This window comes from Aedes aegypti, chromosome 2 (assembly GCF_002204515.2).
Source record: "Aedes aegypti strain LVP_AGWG chromosome 2, AaegL5.0 Primary Assembly, whole genome shotgun sequence".
NCBI classification, from domain to species: domain Eukaryota; kingdom Metazoa; phylum Arthropoda; class Insecta; order Diptera; family Culicidae; genus Aedes; species Aedes aegypti.
Genome location: NC_035108.1, coordinates 109,489,298 through 109,510,723, shown reverse-complemented (window position 1 = coordinate 109,510,723; position 21,426 = coordinate 109,489,298). Strand labels below are relative to the sequence as shown.

General features: G+C 39.4%; 1 protein-coding gene across 1 annotated transcript in view; it reads right to left on the bottom strand.

Annotated features, from left to right (window-relative positions):
* Positions 1-13,925: 13,925 nt before the first annotated feature.
* The window catches only part of LOC5564738 (neogenin), a 39,185-nt gene continuing 31,684 nt past the window's right edge, over positions 13,926-21,426 (bottom strand). The window contains exon 10 of the mRNA XM_021839501.1: positions 13,926-16,252. Coding sequence (XP_021695193.1) covers positions 16,011-16,252 — 242 coding nt within the window. The 3' untranslated portion in view covers positions 13,926-16,010. The remainder of the gene's footprint in view (positions 16,253-21,426) is intronic.

Below are 21,426 nucleotides of genomic sequence, written 5' to 3'. Positions count from 1 at the left end.
GTAATTAAATTTACTAAAAGTCGTCCATACATTGCAAATTGGGCATATCTAAGGGAAAAAAGTTTTTCTAACAACGAATTTTTCAAGTCCAAAACTGAATTCTATGTACCACAAGGGCTCGAAGTGGGCATGGAATTAGTGAAACAGATAAACAGGTTGTTATTGATTTCTTTGATAGTGATGATATTAGGAGGCCTATGCCAGGAGCCAATGACTTAGTTTCTGAGTACCGAAATGGTAGTAAAGAACAAGTTCAAAAGCGTCTATTGATGATGTCTCTTAAAGAGGCGTACATGATTTTTGAAGAAAGATGCCAAAATGTAGAAATTGGTTTTACTTTGTTTACTATGTTGAGGCCTAAACATTGTAGGCTTCTCGATAGCACAGGAATTCACAATGTATGTGTGTGCACATACCACGAAAATGTTAAATTTATGCTTAACAGTTTAGGAATTGTCTCTCAGGCAGAAATTTGTGAAAAACTGTTATGCGATGTTTTAGTAAGAACGACTGATTGTTTTTTTTCGAGAATGTGAAAAGTGTAATTCCAAAGAAAATATTACAGGAGAACTAATCTCGCTTTTAGAGGAAAGCGACAAAGAAGATGTAGTTTTTCAGCAATGGCTCACCACCGATCGCTGTAATTTAGAAACTATAATAAAGCCTGTTGAAGAATTTGTTACGTATTTCGTGGAGAAAGTTGATAAGCTAATAACTCATGATTTTATTTGCGAAGAACAGTCTTCTTTTCTACGAAACAAAAAAACTCCTTAAAACAAGGTGAAATACTGGTAATTAGCGACTTTTCTGAAAATTATAGTTTTATCATACAAAACGCTGCTCAAGGATATCACTGGAATAATTCCCAAGCAACGATACACCCATTTGAGATTTACCATAAAAAAAAGATAATAAATTGGAAAACGTTAGTTTTATTATAATATCAGAAGTGTTGACCCATGATACAGTAGCAGTTCAGCTATTTATTTCAAAATTGATAAATTTTGTTAAACAAAAAATAAATTTCTCAAAAGTTATTTTTATGTCAGATGGAGCTGCAGCTCATTATAAAAATAAAAAAAAATTGCCAGCTTATGTAATTTCAAGAAAATACATGGATTGGAAGCAGAGTGGCACTTTTTTACCACATCCCACGGCAAAGGCCCCTGTGACGCTATTGGTGGCACTCTCAAGCGAATGGCGAAAAGAGCAAGTCTTGCAAAAGACTATGGAAACACAATCGCAACTCCGCGAGAACTATTCGACTGGGCAGTGAAACAAACTGATACATGTATCACCAAATTAAATTTCTGTTATATATCTAATGAACAGTATGTTAAAATGTCAGAGGAATTGATGGAATTGTTTGATAAGGTTAAAATTGTCCCTGGTACCCAAAAATATCATTTTTTTATGCCTATTAGTGATACACAAATTGCAGCCAAACGGTATACCAATTCAGAGGATGAACTAAAAATATTCAATTTATTCAGTAAAGCCCAAAAATAATGTAAATATTCATGTGCAGATACTACGTTTTAGGATATATAGCAATAATAAAAATAATGATGCATGATAAAAAAAAAACAATGACTTTTTTTTATAAGCATAATATTGACCCTTTCCAGACACCTGTTAAGAATGGCTTTGACCAAATCTATATAAATAAAAATGAAATGGTGTTTGTATGTCACGAAATGGCTTACGAACGGGTTAACGGATTTGAATGATCATTTCTCCGTTTTGTTCGTCAAGGGTTCCGACGTGTTCGTGCGTATAAAAATCCCAGGATATTTACCGGGAAAGCCGAAAAATCGAGAATGGACGGAACTGTCCTTTTGTATAGGACGATCCATAGCGTATACAACAGCCTACTTGATGGCAAGACGAAGTTTGCCGGGACCACTAGTAAGAAATAAAATATTATTGTGATATCTTTCCAACCATTAAAAACCCATCGGATTGTTAGACGGAGTTCATTTTCTCATAAGCGGTTTGGTGCGAGATCAATTGTATTTAATTAAAAAAAAACTCTGTATAATTCCATTTTATTTCTTTTAACTACTCCCAATAAAACAAATAAAATCTATTTTGTGATTAAAACTCATTTATCACTACAAAATATGAGCATACTAGACTATTTAAAGCGAAATAAAAAAAAAATCAAAAAAAAATTTTGGACTTAAAAAATTCGTTGTTAGAAAAACTTTTTTCCCTAAAATATGCCCAATTTGCAATGTATGGACGACTTTTAGTAAATTTAATTACGAAACTTTTTGCTTAAGGATGATCAAAATCTGAAATGGCCGTTTTTTTAAATCGACTTTAAAGTTTTGAATCATTGTTTTTTCGGTGTAGAAAATGTTTTTTTATTTTTTCAATATTTTTTTCTAAAACTTCAGGAAATTTCACGACAGTCCCCCATACAACACTTTTTTGTAGGTCTGACCGTTTTCGAGTTATACGGGTTTATAAAAAAGTAAAAAAAAAACTGACCATTTTCAAATGTTAGTCTAGATCGATTTTGAAAATACAAAGTATCTTAGTTTTACATACTTTTGACATCCAGAAAGTTTCATTGAATTCTGAAGGGGTGCTGCCAATCGCGTGTCGAGTTGGCGTGAAATCCGTCATGCAAGGATTCAATCCCACGATTGAATCGCTGTCATTACGCTCATAGGCAATCGAGTCAAGGTAAAATGCTCTTCGTCTGGTATATTTTACGTTTCATAGGAGATTGGGACAAACAAAACCAGACTACCGAACAAGAGACAAAGTAATGTGGAAGCCAATGGAATTCAGCAAACAAAAATAGAGTAGAAATGGTATCATACCACTGCGAATTGGGACTAATTGTGGTTAGTTTCACTCAAGGAGAAATTAATTTAGACTAAAATTTGAGCGCAGGAGTTTTGTTGAATTCAGACATCTTTCAACGGAAATTCAATCTTAAACTCTTGATAGCACCTGATTCATATTTTACGTGTAAGAGCTTGAAGTCTCGTCTACATGAGGAGTCATTACATCAGATCAGAATGTTACCAAAAATTGTCGCTAGTTTCCATAAACTGTTCACTGGAAACAGCTGTGCATGATAAAATCTTTCAGACATATGCCAAGTATCTTCTGTCAGACAAAAGTTTTCAACCGATATGGAATGAAATAGCAATGCTTACTCGATTCATTTACCCGGCTATCAATCGATCAAAGATCGAATCCTGGGATTCAATCGTCTAATGAGCCTATGCATGCTATAAAACGTTTGACTTTTACTGTGCGCTCTGTTTTCAAGTTGCCCGTGAGAGAGAGACCTAGACAGCACCAAAGAATTTATAGCACGTACAGAGGCTCATTCACGTGGCATGATTCGTTGCATTCCTGAATTTGAACAAAAGATGCGCGAGTTCGCGTTTTCGCGGTTGGGGTTTCTTTTTAAAAAAAGAACCAAGTCGATTGACTACTAAACTTAAACTGTTTTATTGCCTTAATGTAACCTACCACCTAACCTAATAATGCCATATCAGCACCCTACAACTGGCCTCGATGCCAATCGATGATACTGCTGACCGAGCTCCGTGCCGTCGCCGTTGCCGAGGGCACCCAAATTGCTGACGTCGGTGGTGCCATCGATGAAATGTGCTAAGTCCGGTTGGCTGGGGCGTTAACTCGACCTTCCTTAGAGATGAACCTCCTGGTTCATAGTATCCACTATGGAAAAGGTTTTGAAATTTTCCACGCTCTGCCTAGGTTCCTGTGCTCCATGATGTTCCTTGTTGCTTGGTACCGTCTGTAGCTTGATCTTGGTAGTCCTATGGAAGAAAATGCTGAAGAAAATAGCAATACCGATTATGATGGGGAGGATGGCAATTCCTCCAAACAGTGGCCAATGTGGAAAATGTAGGCTGTTGGTTTCCAAGCGAAGTAGATCCAACTCCTTTCGGGTTTCTGACTGGAGTTTGTGGAGATGTTCCATGCTGAGGTTCAAAACATCTCCGTTTTTAGAAATGGTTATCCCGTCCAAAGGGAGATATATCGGTTTTCCGGCAATGTTTCGGGTTTGACTTGTGTATGGGATACCATTGATCTGTATGGTGCAATTCTCGTACTGGATTAAATACGATCCGGATAGGATCCTCTCAGAACCGCTGCAATCGGATGAAAAGGTGAAGTTTTTTGCAATGTTGACCAGTATATGGTGTGTATCAATTGAAATGATCTCTTGTTGGATAGGGTTTGATGTGTAGTTGCAGACAGCTGCTTTTCCGTCCAAGAGATTGGGTATACATGAGGAATCGGCTACTTCAGTATCTTCCAAATTGTAAATTGTTGGTTCTAGCGTGTGGACTGTAAATTTTTCAGACGGGTGGATTAAGAAATACTTCTTGGTCGTGTGTATTTGTTGTCGATTATGGAAGGTTGGACAAACAAGGATCTTATGAAAAACTCGAGGATCCAATTTCGGCATTTTGATGAGCAGTATGATCTCCTGGTAGTTGGTGGCTATTGAAGTAGTGGCATATGTGACAACTTCGGCTGACGAATGGACAGTTACATTTTCCCTCTCTAAATCTTTCCTGAACATTTCTATCTCATTTTTAGTCAATATTTTTTCATTTAAAATCCCTAATTTAGCTAACATTATCGTATCTATTATATCTCCAATTTTCTCACTTAAATCTTTGAGGTTAAAGAGAATGTTTATTGAATATAGCTCTGAGGATTTGTTCTTGAATAACTGAATAGCTTCTTTAGTCTTGAAAACGGATTCCTTTAGCTGAAGAGTCATTTCTCTATTAATTTTGACTTGCTTGTTATTATTGTAGATGAGATTGTTAATGCTATTGTTAATCAATTTTAAATCATTTGCATCGGGTGACCCAGCAATAAATTTCCAAACAGTTCCTACAGCATCCCATCTTCTTTGCCTTCTAATAGGGATTATACTTTTTAAATACTCATTAATTTCATCGAATTTTTGTAGTATAAATTCCGAGAATTGATTTTTGTCTATTTCATCAAATCTATTCCTGAGATCTACGACATGTGTTCTTAATGACTCTATGCTGAAGTGGTGGATGTAATGATACGATGAATATTTTAATCTGCTCATTCCGTGGTCAAAGACGAAAATAGGTTGTTCCAGTCGTTGTATGTGTAACGTCCATGCTTCTGTCAGTAGGGATGAGAGTCTGAAAAAGGGGGGAGTTTGTCAGTCAAATTTTCCTGATTTTTATGTCGTTTTTGTGGACACGTCTACCGTCATCTGTTTTTATTGTGCTTTTGTTAACCTTAGCTATTTTAATCTTTTTATATCGTGGGGTCGTTTTTACTCTACGTCTTGTCTTTTCGTATGCGTCAATTCCTGCTTCAATTTCTGTATGTTTTGTCTTTTGATTGTGACGTTTCAAGTCTTTAGTCTGTGTCGCCAGCAAGTTACTATAAACGGTTTCACATATTGTCGAGCTTTGAGAGCTGGGAATGACTACTTCGTATGGGGTATGTCTCGTAGTGGAGTGAATGGTGTTGTTGTACTTTATTATTGAGATGTCCATGATTTCTTGTGGGGTTTTACTTGGATTCTCAGCTTTGCTTATTCGATAAATTTCTAGCAAAGTCGAATGGAAGCGTTCTACGATCCCATTCATCTCGCTTCGACCAGTAGCCACGATATATGGCGTGATTTTGTTGGTGTTATAAAAATTTACTAGCTCGCCCGTCATAAATGACTTTTCCTGGTCCATGACCAAGGTTTCAGGGAACCTAAATTTTGATAACACTTCCTTTACAGCCGGAATAAGGTCTACAGCGGCTCTCGATTCAATTAAACGAGCTTGGGCGTACTTTGAAAATTTATCGACATAAGTTAAGTACTGAAGATTGTCTATGAAAAGAATGTCGATGTGAGCTATTTGAAACGGTTGATTAGGTATTGGAGTTTTTTGGATAGGGAAGTGAATAGGGCTTCTATCATATTTATTCTCGTGACATATTCGGCAATTTTTTATAAAGTCATGCAATTTTTGAGAGAGCTTTGGAAAATAAAACTTCCTCAAAAGCTGCCATTTATTTTCATCTGCGCCGCGGTGCGCTCGATAATGTTCTTTGTGTATCAAATCCCACTGTTCGTTCTCTTCTCGGACATCCTGGAGTTGACGTTGAGTGAAACGGATTTTTAACAGCTTTTTATCTCCAAAGTGAGTTTTATACACTTCCTGTAATTTACCCATAATTTCCTCAGTTGTTAAGAGTCCGTTTAACTTATTAACATCAAAATGGTTTTTCAATACCTGTAATAGAGAATTGTCGTTAATATCACTGATAAAAACATTTACTCTGGTGAATTTTTCAAAGGGGTGTTCTGTATTGACTTTATCGGGACCTTTTTTCAAAATAACCTGGTGTTTAAATACATTAATAGGGGATTCCGTAGATTTGATATAGAAATGATCGCTATTTTCCGCTGAGTGTTGGGTGGCTGTCATGGAACACACTATTCGACTCAAAGCGTCAGCAACCACATTGCTTTTGCCTGGCTTGTATTCAATGGTATAATCGTGTTCTTCCAAATACGCCTTCCAACGCTTAAGCTTTGCATTTGTGTTTTTTGCTGATAGAGAAAAAGTTAAGGGTTGATGATCTGTGAGGATTTTGAATTTGGAACCGTATAAATAGTTTCGAAACGTTTGTAATGCCCAGAATATGGCTAACATCTCCTTTTCTGGTACTGAGAATCCTTCTTCGGATTTCGAGAGAGTTCTAGATGCAAAATGGATAGGCTTATCTTTACCTGCCTCGCCTTGCGACAAGACAGCTCCGATGGCGAAATCAGATGCATCGGTTGTGAGAATAAAAGGCTTGCTGTAGTCGGGATAAATTAAAATGTCTGAGGAAGATAGAATACTTTTCATCTTCCTAAAACAGTTAGATTCCGCTTCGTTAAATTTGATCTTTTTATTTGAGGTACATCCCTCCCCTCTCAGAAGGCTTGTAAGGGGTTTTGCGATTTTCGCAAAGTCCTTTACGAACCGTCTGTAATAGCCCATCATTCCTAGGAATGATCTCAGCTCTTTGATTGTTGATGGTTCGGGATACTTCTCTATCGCTTCAATTTTTTTAATGTTTGGTTTAAGACCCTTAGATGTGATGACATAACCGAGAAACTCAATTTCCTTATGTAAGAATTCTGACTTATCCAATTGAATTTTCAGATTAGCATCATTCAGTGCCTTTAAAATTACCTCGAGATTCTTAAGTGTTTCTTCGAGTGTTTTGCCGAATATGATTACGTCATCAATATAGACGTAACATATTTTCCCAATATGTTCCCTTAATACATCATCGATTGCACGTTGAAATATCGCGGGAGCATTCTTGAGACCGAATGGCATACGAGTAAATTCGTATTTGCCATTATTAATCGAGAAAGCAGTTTTCTCGATGTCACTCTCTTTCATCTTTATCTGGTGGAAACCAGATGCCAAATCGAGGGTGATAAAATATTGTTGACCTTTTAATTGGTCAATAACATAATTTATTTCAGGCATCGGGTACCTGTCTGATATAGTTTTTTCATTTAATTTTCGGTAGTCTACTACCATTCGAAACTTTTTCTCTCCGGAGGCATCGGATTTCTTTGGAACAATCCACACAGGGGACGTCCAAGCAGATCGGGATGGCCTTATAATTCCATCATCGAGAAGTTTTTTTACTTGTTTATTTACCTCTGTTGCATATGCAGCAGGGTATGGATAAACTTTTTGGTGGATTGGAATATCATCCGCGGTGTTTATAGCACACTCAATTACAGTACTGCAAGTCAATTTTGCATCGGGCTGATGAAACACTTCTTGATGCCGTTCAAGCACCTCGAATAATTTGCCCTTCTCGTCGTCTGAAAGATGAGCCGTTCTAAACATTTTGTCAACGTTGCTTGCCCGTGGCTCGAGGGCCGATTGTTGGGGTAGGCAACTGGATGGGTTTGGATTTGTTTCCAGGGAACTAACAATTTGTGCGGGGGAATATTGAAGAAGGGGAATAGTCAGAAATTCATTGTCTTTACTTAGCTGGAGAGTGTTATTTTTGAGGTCAATCTTTGCACTGAGTGCGTTTAATATTCCGGTACCTATTATACCGTGAAAAAAAGGATGAAACTCATGTAATAGAAATTGTGCTCGGTAATGTATTTTTGGTCTAAAAAATTCAATATCAATCGCAGTGTTAGAGCTGAATTTCCCATTAGCGCTACTGATACCATTTGCCGCGAAATGATACGGTTTTGCTAATGAATAATTGTACGCTAGCATTGGATGTATTAGATTTATATTCGCGCCTGTATCAATTAAAAAGGGGAATTCGCCAATGCTTGTTTTAAGGTTGATGTAAGGCATCGTTGGGGTTACCAACGGGGGAGCCATTCTAAAAAATTTGCTTGCTGTTCTGGAGGTTCAGCAGCATTTTGTTTTGGCGGAGAGGTACCAGAGGCTTCTCCTATTTCAAAGTTGTCAACAGGAGGCGCTTCGTCATATGAGCCGTCCTGCGTGGGATATGGGATCGAATAATCTGGATAACATTCGTTGTAGTATGATTGATCGTACTGATAAGCATACTGGTTGTAATTATCGTAATTATCATAATAATCATAAACAGGGTATGCGTTTTCTAACGGATGTGCTTGGCGTTTGATATTTTGGTGATATTGTTGAGAAGCTGGCCTTTTCAAATTCATTGGCGGCCGATTACCATAATTTATGAATTTCGATTGTTGACTCTGGTCAACTTCCATGGGTTCTACTTTTTGGGAAATTTGAGGTGACCTGAAGGGGTTTTGTGAAAATGGATTGTATGAGAATGTATTTTGGGAAGGCTGATTTCTAAATGGGTTGGTTTGCAAGGGGACTCTGGGAGGTAAAGCATAATTTTGAGGCACACTAGGCCTTCTTGGAGGTAATGGTGGCGGTAATAGAATTTTTGGATTTAAAAACTGTGTCCTGGAAGGTATTTTTGGAGGTTCCTTTGGCTTAGGCAATGATTGGCTACCATGTTCGTTTCGAAAGGGGGCGGAACGGATATCTAAATTATAATATTCAGTGCAGAAGTTGTAAGCTTGACCCAAGGTTCTTGGATTTGTACTTTTTAACAGGATGCTCAGAGGTTTATCCAATCCTCTGATGAATACATCGAGTGACTTGTCACGGAAGTAGTCGATATGTGCTGCGGCATTCGGTCGCAGTTTGTCGTCCGTTTGTATCTGAGCTATTATCAAAGATAATAATTCATTGACACGGCTGTAATAACTGCTGAGGCTTTCCTCGGCAGATTTTCTTATAGATGTTAATTGGAAATCTAACGTTTTAACATCCCGTCGGTCGCGATAATACAGGATTAACGTGTTTTTTATATCCGTCCAAGAGGACGAGATATTATTCGCATTCAAAATATCGGCAGCTTCGCCATCAATTTTGCGGCGCACTGACCGTTCAAGGATATTAATTTGCGACGGTGTCGCACCGTTGTCGCGGTAAGTTCTGAAAATGGAATCAACATCGGTGATCCAATCAATAAGTCTGGTAGGATCACCCTTGAAAATTTTAATTTCTTTGACAAAGTCTGGAACTTTGCCTAGATCAATAAACTGTTGAATGGTCATAGGAGAAGGTGGGGGCACTGGATTAGGGTTAGGATTCATCATATTGGAGTAATAGAAATTTACTCGCGGTTTCTTCTTCGGTAAAATATTGAGCGAATTGGGAAAGAGCTTGAGAACTACGACAAAATCACCGTAATCAGAAAATCACTCAGATAGGAACAAAAATTAAAACTTTTGAAATATTTCACTCACACTTTTCGGATTTAAAACTATCACTAGCACTTGTTTGATTGAATAAAATAAAAGTAACTTACAGTAAAATTGCCAACATCCTCCGTTGGACTTCCTGGGTTTTCCTGGGATGATTTTTTTTTTGATGGCGGGACTCCGTCTATGGGGGAGAACCAGGCAGTTATTTCGGGTTGATCCGTTTTGCTGCTGACTGCTACTCCGGGCCCTGATAACGATTGATCCAGCTGGATGCGGTGTCCTGATCCTCGCTTCGTTCCGTAGGGTAGGCTCGTTGAACCTAGGGTGTGGTGTTAGGCTCCTTCCACCAATGGTGTGATAGATCACTTTGAGGATTTTTACACTACACTTGTTGAACGATTTTTCACTACCGGACACTTATACGATTCCCACTTCGACGGGTCCCTATTCGGGCGCCAGTTCGCGTTTTCGCGGTTGGGGTTTCTTTTTAAAAAAAGAACCAAGTCGATTGACTACTAAACTTAAACTGTTTTATTGCCTTAATGTAACCTACCACCTAACCTAATAATGCCATATCAGCACCCTACAACTGGCCTCGATGCCAATCGATGATACTGCTGACCGAGCTCCGTGCCGTCGCCGTTGCCGAGGGCACCCAAATTGCTGACGTCGGTGGTGCCATCGATGAAATGTGCTAAGTCCGGTTGGCTGGGGCGTTAACTCGCGCAGAATTAATCTTGCTCTGATGGTGTTCGATCTCAGCAGCTCTTGGAGTGTGATTTTTGAAGACTGGATGAAACCATAAAAAATATTATAGTGTAGGTATAGTGTATAGTGTAAGATAAGTCGAAAAGAGATGATTTAAAGTTTATAGCGAGCTAGCGTAAAAAGCTGGATAGTACTAAATTCGCCACTAGGTTCGTAGAGGGAAATCAACGGAACGGTTGGATCGACGAGGACTGTCAGTTTGGAAGAGAATAATGCAGCGCGGGCGATGATGATGCAGTAATAAACCCGTTAAAATGTAGAACGATAAAAACAAAAGAGAAAACCCATTTATTCCGGGATGAAAAGCTGGAATAGTTAGAGTGCGAAGAAATGGAGCAGCTGTATCGTTCTCAAGAAACGTGCAAGTCCTAAAATTCAACAAAAAACACAGAATGGCTTCATCAGTTCGGCGGATGAGGGAGACGTGCCAACTTCCACAACAGATGAAGTTAAGGATGCTATCAAACAGCTCAGAAGCAACAAATCAGCTGGGAAAGATTGTATTGGAGCGGAATTTTAATCAAATCTTTATGTTGCGGCAGATCCTCCAAAAGTGTCGCGAATATCAAGTTCCTACGCACCACCGAATCATCGATTTCAAAGCGGCCTATGATACCATCGACCACAAAGAGCTATGGAAAACTATGGACGAGAACGGGTTTCCCGGAAACCTGATCAAAGCAACGATGGATAGTGTACAGTGCTGTGGAAATACGAGACAATGAGTCAAAAAGGTGAGCCAACTCATCCATGATTTTTTGACTGCTGAGTTGGGTGCTTGACAACTCACGTATGAAAAATCTCAAGCGTGAGTTATGAGAAATTGAGGTTTTCACAACACTGATTGGCATTCGTGTTGGATGAATTTGTCTTCCTTGGATCGTTGATAACGTCGGATAAAAACTGCAGCAGAGAAATTCGAAGACGGGTCATTGCCGGAAGTCGTGCTTACTACGAAAAGACCTTGTGGTCTGGTAAACTTCACCTCCGTAGTCAGTGTACCATGTACAAGACGTTGATAAGACCGGTAGTCCTCTATGGGTAGGAGACGTGAAGAGGACCTGCAAGCGCTAGGAGTTTATCGTGTGTCTAGGACGATCTTTGGCGGAATATGTGAAAACGGCGTCCACTGATGGACGGCATTTCTTCGACATTATTGACGTCAGAACCTATTGTGGTGCTAACATCAACTCTGACCACTATCTGGTGATGGTTGAACTGCGCCCAAAACTCTCCGTCGTTAACAACGAACGGTACCGGTATGACCTAGAGCAGCATCTCGAGGCTGCATTACCGGAAGAGGGTGAGTTGAATGAAACCCCTCTTGAGGACTGCTGGACAACAGCGAAGGCATCCATCAACAATGCAGCTGAGAGCAACGTCGGGTACATGGGACGAAGTCGACGGAACGATTGGTTCGACGAGGAATGTATTTTGGAGGTCATGATGCAGCAAGGGATCCGGCAGAACGTGGAGCGTTTTAGACGGAAACGGCAACAGCAGACCCGCCTCTTTCAGGACAAAAAATGCCACCTGGAGGAGACAAAGTGCGAGGAGATGGAACAGCTGTGCCGGTGTCAAGAAACACGCAAGTTCTATTAGAAGCTCAACGCATCCCGCAACGGCTTCGTGACGCGAGTCGAGATGCGCAGGGATTTTGATGGACGAGCGTGAGGTGATCGAAAAGTGGAAGCAGCACTTCGGCGAACACCTGAATGGCGCTGAGAGCACAGGCAATGAAGGATGGGACAACGGAGGAAATGCCTTCTTCAGTACTGCGGGCGATGGAAACCAACCAGCCCTTAGGATGCCATTCACCAGCTTAAGAACAATGAAGCTGCTGGTAAGGATGGTATGGGAGCTGAGCTCATAAAGATGGGCCCAGAGAAGCTGGCCATTTGTCTGCACAGGCTGATAGGCACAATCTGGCAAACAGAACAGCTATCGGAGGAGTGGAAGGAAGGGGTAATATGGCCCATCTACAAGAAAGGCAGCAAGTTAGATTGTGAGAACTTTCGAGCGATCTCCATTCAAAGTATTATCCCAGATCATCTTCCGTCGTCTGTCACCCGTAGTAAACGAGTTCGTGAGAAGTTATCCAGCCGGCTTTGTTGACGGCCGATCAACAACGGACCAGATCTTTACTGTACGGTGATTCCTCCAAAAATGTCGTGTATACCAGGTACCAACGCTTCGCTTTTCATCGATTTCGATAGTATCGACCACGTAGAGTTATGGAAAATCATGGACGAGAACAGCTTACCCGTGAAGCTCACGAGACTGATAAGAGCGACGATGGAAAGTGTGCAAAATTGTGTGAAGCTTTCAGGCGAACATTCCAGTTCGTTTGGATCCTGCCGAGGACTACGACAAGGTGATGGACTTTCGTGGCTGTTGTTCAATATTGCGCTAGAAGGTGTTATGCGGAGAGCCGGGCTCAACAGCCGGGGTACGATTTTTACGAGATCCAGTCAATTTGTTTGCTTCGCGGATGAGATGGAAATTGTCGACCGAACATTTGAAAAGCTGGCAGACCTGTACACCCGCCTGAAACACGAGGCAGCAAAAATTGGACGGGTGGTGAATGCGACCAAGACAAAGTACATGCTAGCTGGTGGGGCCGAGCGTGACAGGGCTCGTCTAGGTAGCAGTGTTACGATTGACGGGGATATCTTCGAGGTGGTCGACGAGTTCGTCTACCTTGGATCCTTGCTGACGGCTGACAATAACGTCAGCCGTGAAAAACGGAGGCGCATCATCAGTGGAAGTCGGGCTTACTATGGCCTCCAGAAGAAGCTGCGGTCAAAAATGATTCACGCCCGCACCAAATGTACCTTGTACAAAACGCTCATAAGGCCGGTAGTCCTCCACGGGCTTGAAACGTGGACGACGCTCGAGGAGGACCTGCAAGCACTTGGAGTCTTCGAACGTCGGGTGCTTAGGACGATCTTCGGCGGTGTGCAGGAGAACGGTGTGTGGCGGCGAAGGATGAACCACGAGCTCGCCCAACTCTACGGCGAACCCAGTATCCAGTAGGTGGCCAAAGCTGGAAGGATATGATGGGCAGGGCATGTTGCAAGAATGCCAGACAGGAACCCTGCAAAGATGGTGTTCGCTTCGGATCCGGTTGGTACAAGAGCGCAGCGAGCTCAAGTGCGTATCGATTTGGTGAGCGTGGAGCAGAACCGAGGATGAAGAGATGCGGCCACGAACCGAGTATTGTGGTGTGAAATTGTTGATTCAGTGTTATCTGTTTAGATGTTAACTAAATAAATGAATGAATGTTGCTCATCATTTCGAGTTTTATGAAAGCTATATACAAGTTTTATCTAAAGAATTTCGGAACAAAAGAAAGTTGAACTTTTCTTCAATAATTTTTATTAGGATTTATTATTCTATCCATAGTTGTGTTTGTTTGTTTCGAATTCTCACTGCCGTATTGACGGTCATATTCGTTCAGCATTTTTCGTGCTGCCCAAGTTTTTGTTTCAGTGTATACCATGTACAAATGTACACGATCATTTTGTCATGTTCTATTTGCTGTTTTGGTTCAGTGCTTTCAAACCAAATTTAAATTCAAAATTGAACCACGAAACGGGCAAACTTGCGTGACGATTTACGAAACAGACTGAATTAGGCAGTTGCTTTTTTCCGGATTTCCGTTGTAATAAATACGATTCCACAAAAGTGATAATATTTACATTAGGCATTGAATTATATTTGTTCTATTACCTACATTTAGCAGCCAATTCAGTGTCCCGATTCTGTTGTTTTAGTGTATAATGGAAACCAACAAGTTTTTTTTTCCAATTTGCTAGATTATAAGATCCGAGTAGATTTCTTTTTCGATTACAAAAAATCATTTTTATTAGGCATTTTACTGAAGCAATCATTTGGTTAAAAATCCATTACCACTTCGCGTCTTCGATTGGTATGACTATTCTTGTATAATACGTATAAAAAGTTTTGTTTTCTTGGGCAATTCTTCGATTTCGCTCATTCGAACTCATTTGCTGTGAGGTGGTGGGAATTGTGACTGTGTAATGTGTGTTTGTGTTTGCATGTGTGATCCCTTGCATTTTGTGTTCCTTGTGTGTGTTGATGTATGGTTTCAATGTGATGATGTGTTTCAGTGTGCTTTTGTCCTATGAGGATTGGAAATTTGGGTGTAAAAATCTTGAGTTTATAAAATACGACTACTGTACATTGATTTTTTTCTTCAGATTTGTGTAAATTATGTATACTTGATTGGTTAGATTGAAGTTTGAGATATTTCGAAATTGAGTGCGATTTACATTTACAATGACGGAAAGCTGGCTAACTATGTGAAAAGGTGGCTAAAATATGGAACTTAAATGCAATCAATCGATGAGTTGACATATGGCAGTTGACGTTGAGCTCCATTTTGAGTTTGTGGCGAAACTGCAAATTGAATTATCCCAACAGAAATTTAATGCTGATTAATTGATTCAACCATACTATGTAACAAATTCTTGCTGAGATACTTCACTTTACAAACACCTCAAACAGAAACATAGAAGGTTTATCATCGTTTTCGGCTTATGAGTGAATGATTTGATCCCTGGGTGTAGATTCCTCTGGTTGTATATTTTTGAGACAATCCCTTGTATTCGTTGAACTCTCATAATCAATCTTACTTCAAAAACTAGTAAAGAACATAAATGCGTTTTGCAATCTCCGGTAGCACCGTCGACGTTCTACAAAATAACTACCTTAAAATTCAATCTAAAATTAAAAAATCACTGGGAATGAAATGCTAGCTATCGGGACAATAGTTAAAAGTTAAAATATTTAATTTATAAATCATAATAAAATCGTCTATTGGGAAATGGCTCGGTCGCTCATCACTTTGCTAGCCGAATGCAGTGACGTACGACACTATAATATCGATCCATGCCGTGTTTCTGATAACGTTAGCATGCATGAAAGCCTTATCGATAAGCTCTATGTACAGCTGGTGGATTTCCATTTAATTATCTTACTCGAATTCGCTCTCCACTGGACAAAATGTACGATAAACGAAACCATTTTTGAAAGCATTGACGTTGCATGCCTTCGGTACCTAGTTGGATTATTTTATACAGATAAATCATTCACTTTCTTAGTACGATTTTGATTCAGTGTTTTTTGTTTTCACGAGAATAAATAAATAATTTTAGAACACTTAATCCACATATATTACGATTCGGTTTCAGAGAGTGAAAGGATCAGTGGGAAAGCACTTGACTTGTATACACATAATCTGACGACACGTACGAAGCCTTCCATCTTAAGTATTCTATGAACAAAGGCCATAGAATCGAAGAAGAGAGCTTTCTAAGAATTTCGCATTAAACTAAAAGTAATTTTGTGAATTATTAAACGAGAATGACTAAACCGTACATCACTTTCACGTCGGTCCCCGCTGGGACCTTCCCTCCTCCGTTCAGCACTCGAACTCGTTGGCCGTTATTGCACTGAGATCCTTCATCAGTCCCTCGAGGTTGGCCATCTCCTGGTTGAGTTCCTCGGTCGACGTGGACGGAGCCAACCGTTGGATTTCGTCGGTGGAGTGCTGCACTGCTGGACCGGTTTGTAGCCGGTTGGTGAGCGAGCTTGTCGACAGCGACGGGGGTTTCTTGTAGGGGGACGAGTTCTGCGGACGTATCGTTACCGAGGGGGTTTGTGCTGAAAGTGGAAGATGTCGAGAAGGATTTGAGATTAGAAAACTGTTGACGTATTTTAAAGTTCTGATGAAACTGAAACAGTTTTACAAACAGTTTAAAAACAGAAGAGTCATGGATTTATATTGCATTGACGGGGTTGGTAGACTAATAGCTACCGCTTCAGCTTCATAACCAGAAGGTCATGGGTTCAATCCCAGGCTTCAAGCTTAGTACCGTAATCCGGGGGCAAATTGATCATTGGGTCGAATTTGATCAGGTCGGTACCAAAAAAACATTTTCTCCCAAGGCAATTGAAGGTTTCGATGGCACTTCTGACTGTCATATACCAATTTTAATATATAATAAGTTTAGTGTGCATGAACTATAACTGTCAAAGTTAGACGAGTGACAGAAGAAGAATGTATATAAAGAAGCAAGAGTTTTGATATGGGAGGTTAGCTCTAAGTGAGAATAAATAAACACAGTCTCTTCTATTTCAACCATAGACCTGTCTGGACGTTTATTGGAGAATATCACAGACACGACGAGGTAAAGAAAATTAATCGCGTGCGAAAAGATTAAGTTTTGGTAAAGTGCTGGTGATAAAGTTCTCGGTTTTCATTAGCTTTTTGATCCGGAATTGTCGGACGGTGGCAAAAGATTAGGCTGTTGCTGAGATTGCTTCGGATTGAAGGTAATTTTCAATGAGTTTTTTAGTAGAATTACAAGAGTTGAAATTGAATAGCATTTGAAAGAATTCTATTGTTTGAAGTTTCTTTTTGTGGCAAAAGTATAGTTGTTTGGTGGAATTGATTTCAATTGTTTTTTTTTTTTTGCTTTCTTTTGTTCCATAGCCGGTCGAAAGCGACACTATATTGTGGTTAGCCAGATTGGCCAGTCTGTTGTGTGGCCCCGCCGATTCCCAGAACGAGTAGCTCCCTGGTTGAGTGTCGTTAGTGGAAGTGCTTGAGGTGATTAGCTGTTGTTGGCTGTTGGAAGGAAGGATTGATGTGCTGTTGAGAAACGCGGATTGTTGTGGATTGTTCCGGCATAAGCGACCGTTTTCTCGCCCGTTCCCTTACCCGTATCGGCTCTACGGAGGATTTGCAAGACATTAACGAAGGTACGTGATTATTTTTTTTTGTTTTTATATTAATTTATGCTCACGGACTGAACCAAACGAATTTTGTTTCCTTTTGTTACATTTCAAGTTGTGTACCATATTAAGAATTATGGGACTAATCGGCTCAATTGATCCGTAAATTCGGGTGAAATTGATCACCGTGTCAAGCGATTTTATTTCTTACTAATAGTGCACCAAATTCATTGCAACCTATAGTAAATGAACGGTGTTTGTTGCGTGACAAAGTAGTAGAACTTTTACAAAATTTGGAAAGAGATAATATTATAACTCCGATTAAGACAAGCTTATGGGCTTCTCCTGTGGTTATTGTACCAAAGAAAGACAATGATATTAGATTGGTCATCGATTGTAAGGTGTCATTGAATAAGGTACTGATACCGAACACGTACCCATTACCCACTGCACAGGATGTGTTCGCATCTTTGGCTGGTTGTACTGTTTTTTGTTCCTTGGATTTGACTACGGCTTACACGCAATTGAAACTTTCAAAGAACTCTAGAAAATTCATAGTCATTAACACAATAAAGGGTCTGTTCACGTATAACCGATTGCCTCAAGGTGCATCATCAAGTGCTGCCATCTTTCAGCAGATCATGGAAAATATTTTGAAAGAAATTGAATTTGTATACGTATACCTTGACGATGTGCTAATAGCGGGGAAAACTCCAGAAGAATGTTTGAGCAAATTAGAAGAGGTTTTGAAACGACTATCACACGCCAACATTAAAGTCAATTATAGAAAATGTAAATTTTTCGTTAGTGAACTACCCTTTTTTGGGACATATTATTTCTAGTAAAGGTCTCTCTCCTAATCCGGAGAAAGTTTCTACAATACAGGCGGCAAAGATACCGGAAAACGTGGGTGAACTTAAAGCTTATTTGGGACTTCTAAACTATTATAACAAATTTTTGCCGAATCTTTCTATGATTTTGCAACCATTATATGGTCTACTGAAAAAGAATGTCCATTACCAATGATGTCTTAACTGCGAGAAGTCTTTTCAGCAGTCCAAGGCACAATTGTTAGCTGCAAACATACTTACGTTTTACGATCCAAAGAAACCTATAGTAGTGAGTACTGATGCGTCATCATATGGATTAGGTGGAGTGATTTCACACATTATAGATGGCAAAGAGCATCCTATTTGGTTTACGTCATTTTCCTTGAATAATGCGCAAAGAACTTATCCAATATTACATTTAGAGGCGTTAGCGGTGGTATCCACAGTAAAAAAGTTTCATAAATTCTTGTACGGTCAAAAGTTTACTATCTACACGGATCACAAACCACTTTTAGGAATCTTGGGCAAATTTGGAAGGAATTCAATTTTTGTAACTAGACTTCAAAGATAGGTAATGGATTTGGCAATATATGATTACGATATTTAATATAGGCCGGCTGAAAAGCAAGGTAATGCCGACTTTTGCTCAAGATTCCCATTGAATGAAGAGGTTTCGTTTGATGCAACCATCGATTATGTGAAATCATTGATTTTATCAGAAGATTTTCCTTTAGATTATTCGACAGTAGCTAAAGAAAGCAAAAATGATTCGTTTTTGCAACAAATAAGTTCTTATATAAAAAATGGTTGGCCAGAAAGAATACCAAGTTGTTTTCGAAATGTTTATTCACAAAATCAAGATCTTGAAGAGATCCCAGACAATCAGAAATCGCATGAAAGTTCACGTTACAACTCGTTTATTCATACTAATTACATCAAACCCGCAAAACACCGTGGATAAACTCGTCAGATTGATGATGAGTTTCATCGCAGTGGGGACGGACCTGGTGTAGTGGTTAGAACACTCGCCTCTCACGCCGAGGACCTGGGATCGAATCCCATCCCCGAGATAGTCACTAAAATTATAGTGACGACTTCCTTCGGAAGGGAAGTAAAGCCGTTGGTCCCGAGATGAACTAGCCCAGGGCTAAAAATCTCGTTAATAAAGTCAAAACCAAAAAAAACTTCTTTTCTGAGTTCATTTGTACATTTTGTTTCGTCTCGTACACTCGCATAAAGTAAGTCGGATCAATCCGTAGCAGCTGTCAAATCAACATTTGTTATCATAAGCTGAGTCGCATAAGATCACAGGTTAGTTCGGTAGAATATTTATACACACTTGTATGTTATTATTCATCAGATAATATATGCACGCATATCGCCTCCACTTTTGTACGTAGAAGGCCTTTTCGCGACATCTAATAAGTGAAATTTTGCACATATAAAGCCTCCAGGTGATTTCGATATACGTACATTTTGGTTGTCTGGGATAGAAGGCTGTTTGTTATTTCAAAACAGGGTAATAGTGCCTGCGAGCCTACAGTCTAAGGTTTTGAAGCTTCTTCATGCAAATCATAACGGTATAATCAAAATGAAGCAATTAGCACGGAAAGCAGTTTATTGGTTTGGCATAAATAAGGATGTGGAAAATTTTGTTAGTAATTGTGATATTTGTTTGAAAATGACCAATACTTCTGGAAGCAAAGAAACTAAAGAATGGATCCCGACAGTAAAACCTTTCAGTCGAACACATGCTGATTTTTTTTTTATTTGAAAGGACACACACTACTTTTGATTGTAGACAGCTGGTCCAAATGGTTGGAAATTGAAATAATGGATACAGGTACTTGCGCAGAAAACAGTTTTAAGGAAGTTTGCGGGAATTTTTGCTAGATATGGTTTGCCAGACACTGTGGTAACTGACAATGGTCCTCCGTTTAATTCAAATGCTTTTGTTTCGTATCTTGAAAGGCAAGAAGTATGTACTATCAAAAGTCCACCCTACCATCCTCAAAGCAATGGCCAGGCTGAGAGATTGGTAGGAGTTACCAAAGAGGTACTAAAGAAATTTCTTCTAGATCCTCAAATGAGTTCTTTAAATTTACAGGACAAAATTGATTATTTTCTTTCCAACTACAGGAATACCTGTATTGAGAATGGAGTTTCACCATCTGAAAAAGTTCTGGGTTTTGAGCCCAAAACATTACTGGATTTATTGAATCCTAACAAATCTTTCAAAAATCATTTGCAATATCAGCCGGGTGAATATGCAATAAGGGATCATTTTGATGGTTATCATGATGATTCGTTTGGGAAATTAGTACCAGGCGACAAGGTTTACTATAAAAACACTAATCTATCAGAAATACAAAGATGGGTAGAAGCCAAGTTTACTAAAAAAGTTTCTACCAATATATTACAGATCACCATCGGAGCTCATCTCCTGACGGCCCACAGGGGGCAGATAAAGCTAGCCAAGAAGAATGAACAAAGGCGAAACGTGTCGCTTCATGTCGGGGAAGGGAGGACAATCGAGCGTCGAGTGAAGAAGAGAAGGTACGTCGAGTCTGAGGATGAGGAACCGTTTTTAGGTGTCGATGAGCTAGTTGAACCACCACCCGCTAGAAGTGAGTTACATCCAGAGGCGTTACGAGAACCAGAAACCGAGAGCCCTCAACCGAAGAGTTCGAAGACTTCATTTGCCGTAAGACGTTCGACTCGGAATATCAAGAGATCGAAGAATAATGAATTTTGTTATTACTAAAAGTGAAGCAATATGCATGATGTTTAAAGCACAATCGATAATATTATTAAGAAATATAATAAGTGAATGAAATATGTTAAATCAACATGAGATTAGTAAATATCTTTTAACTATTAGGGGAAGGAATTGTCATATACCAATTTTAATATATAATAAGTTTAGTGTGCATGAACTTTTGATATGGGAGGTTAGCTCTAAGTGAGAGTAAATAAACTCAGTCTCTTCTATTTCAACCACGGACGTTCTGGACGTTTATTGGAGAACATGACATTCTATGTTTTCTGGTTTATAGATGTCTAATGATGATTCTGAACTATTTCATTTTTATTATGATCAGTTTTGCATAGAAAATTCACACTTTTTGAAGGTGTAAGAGAGTGTAAGAGACCCATAAAACCCTATAAACCCATTGAAAGTTTCATACGAGCCCCATGTGAACCTTATATAGCTCCTTGGGAGCTATTGGACGCTTTAAGAACTACATGGGAATCGATGGTAAATAGTAA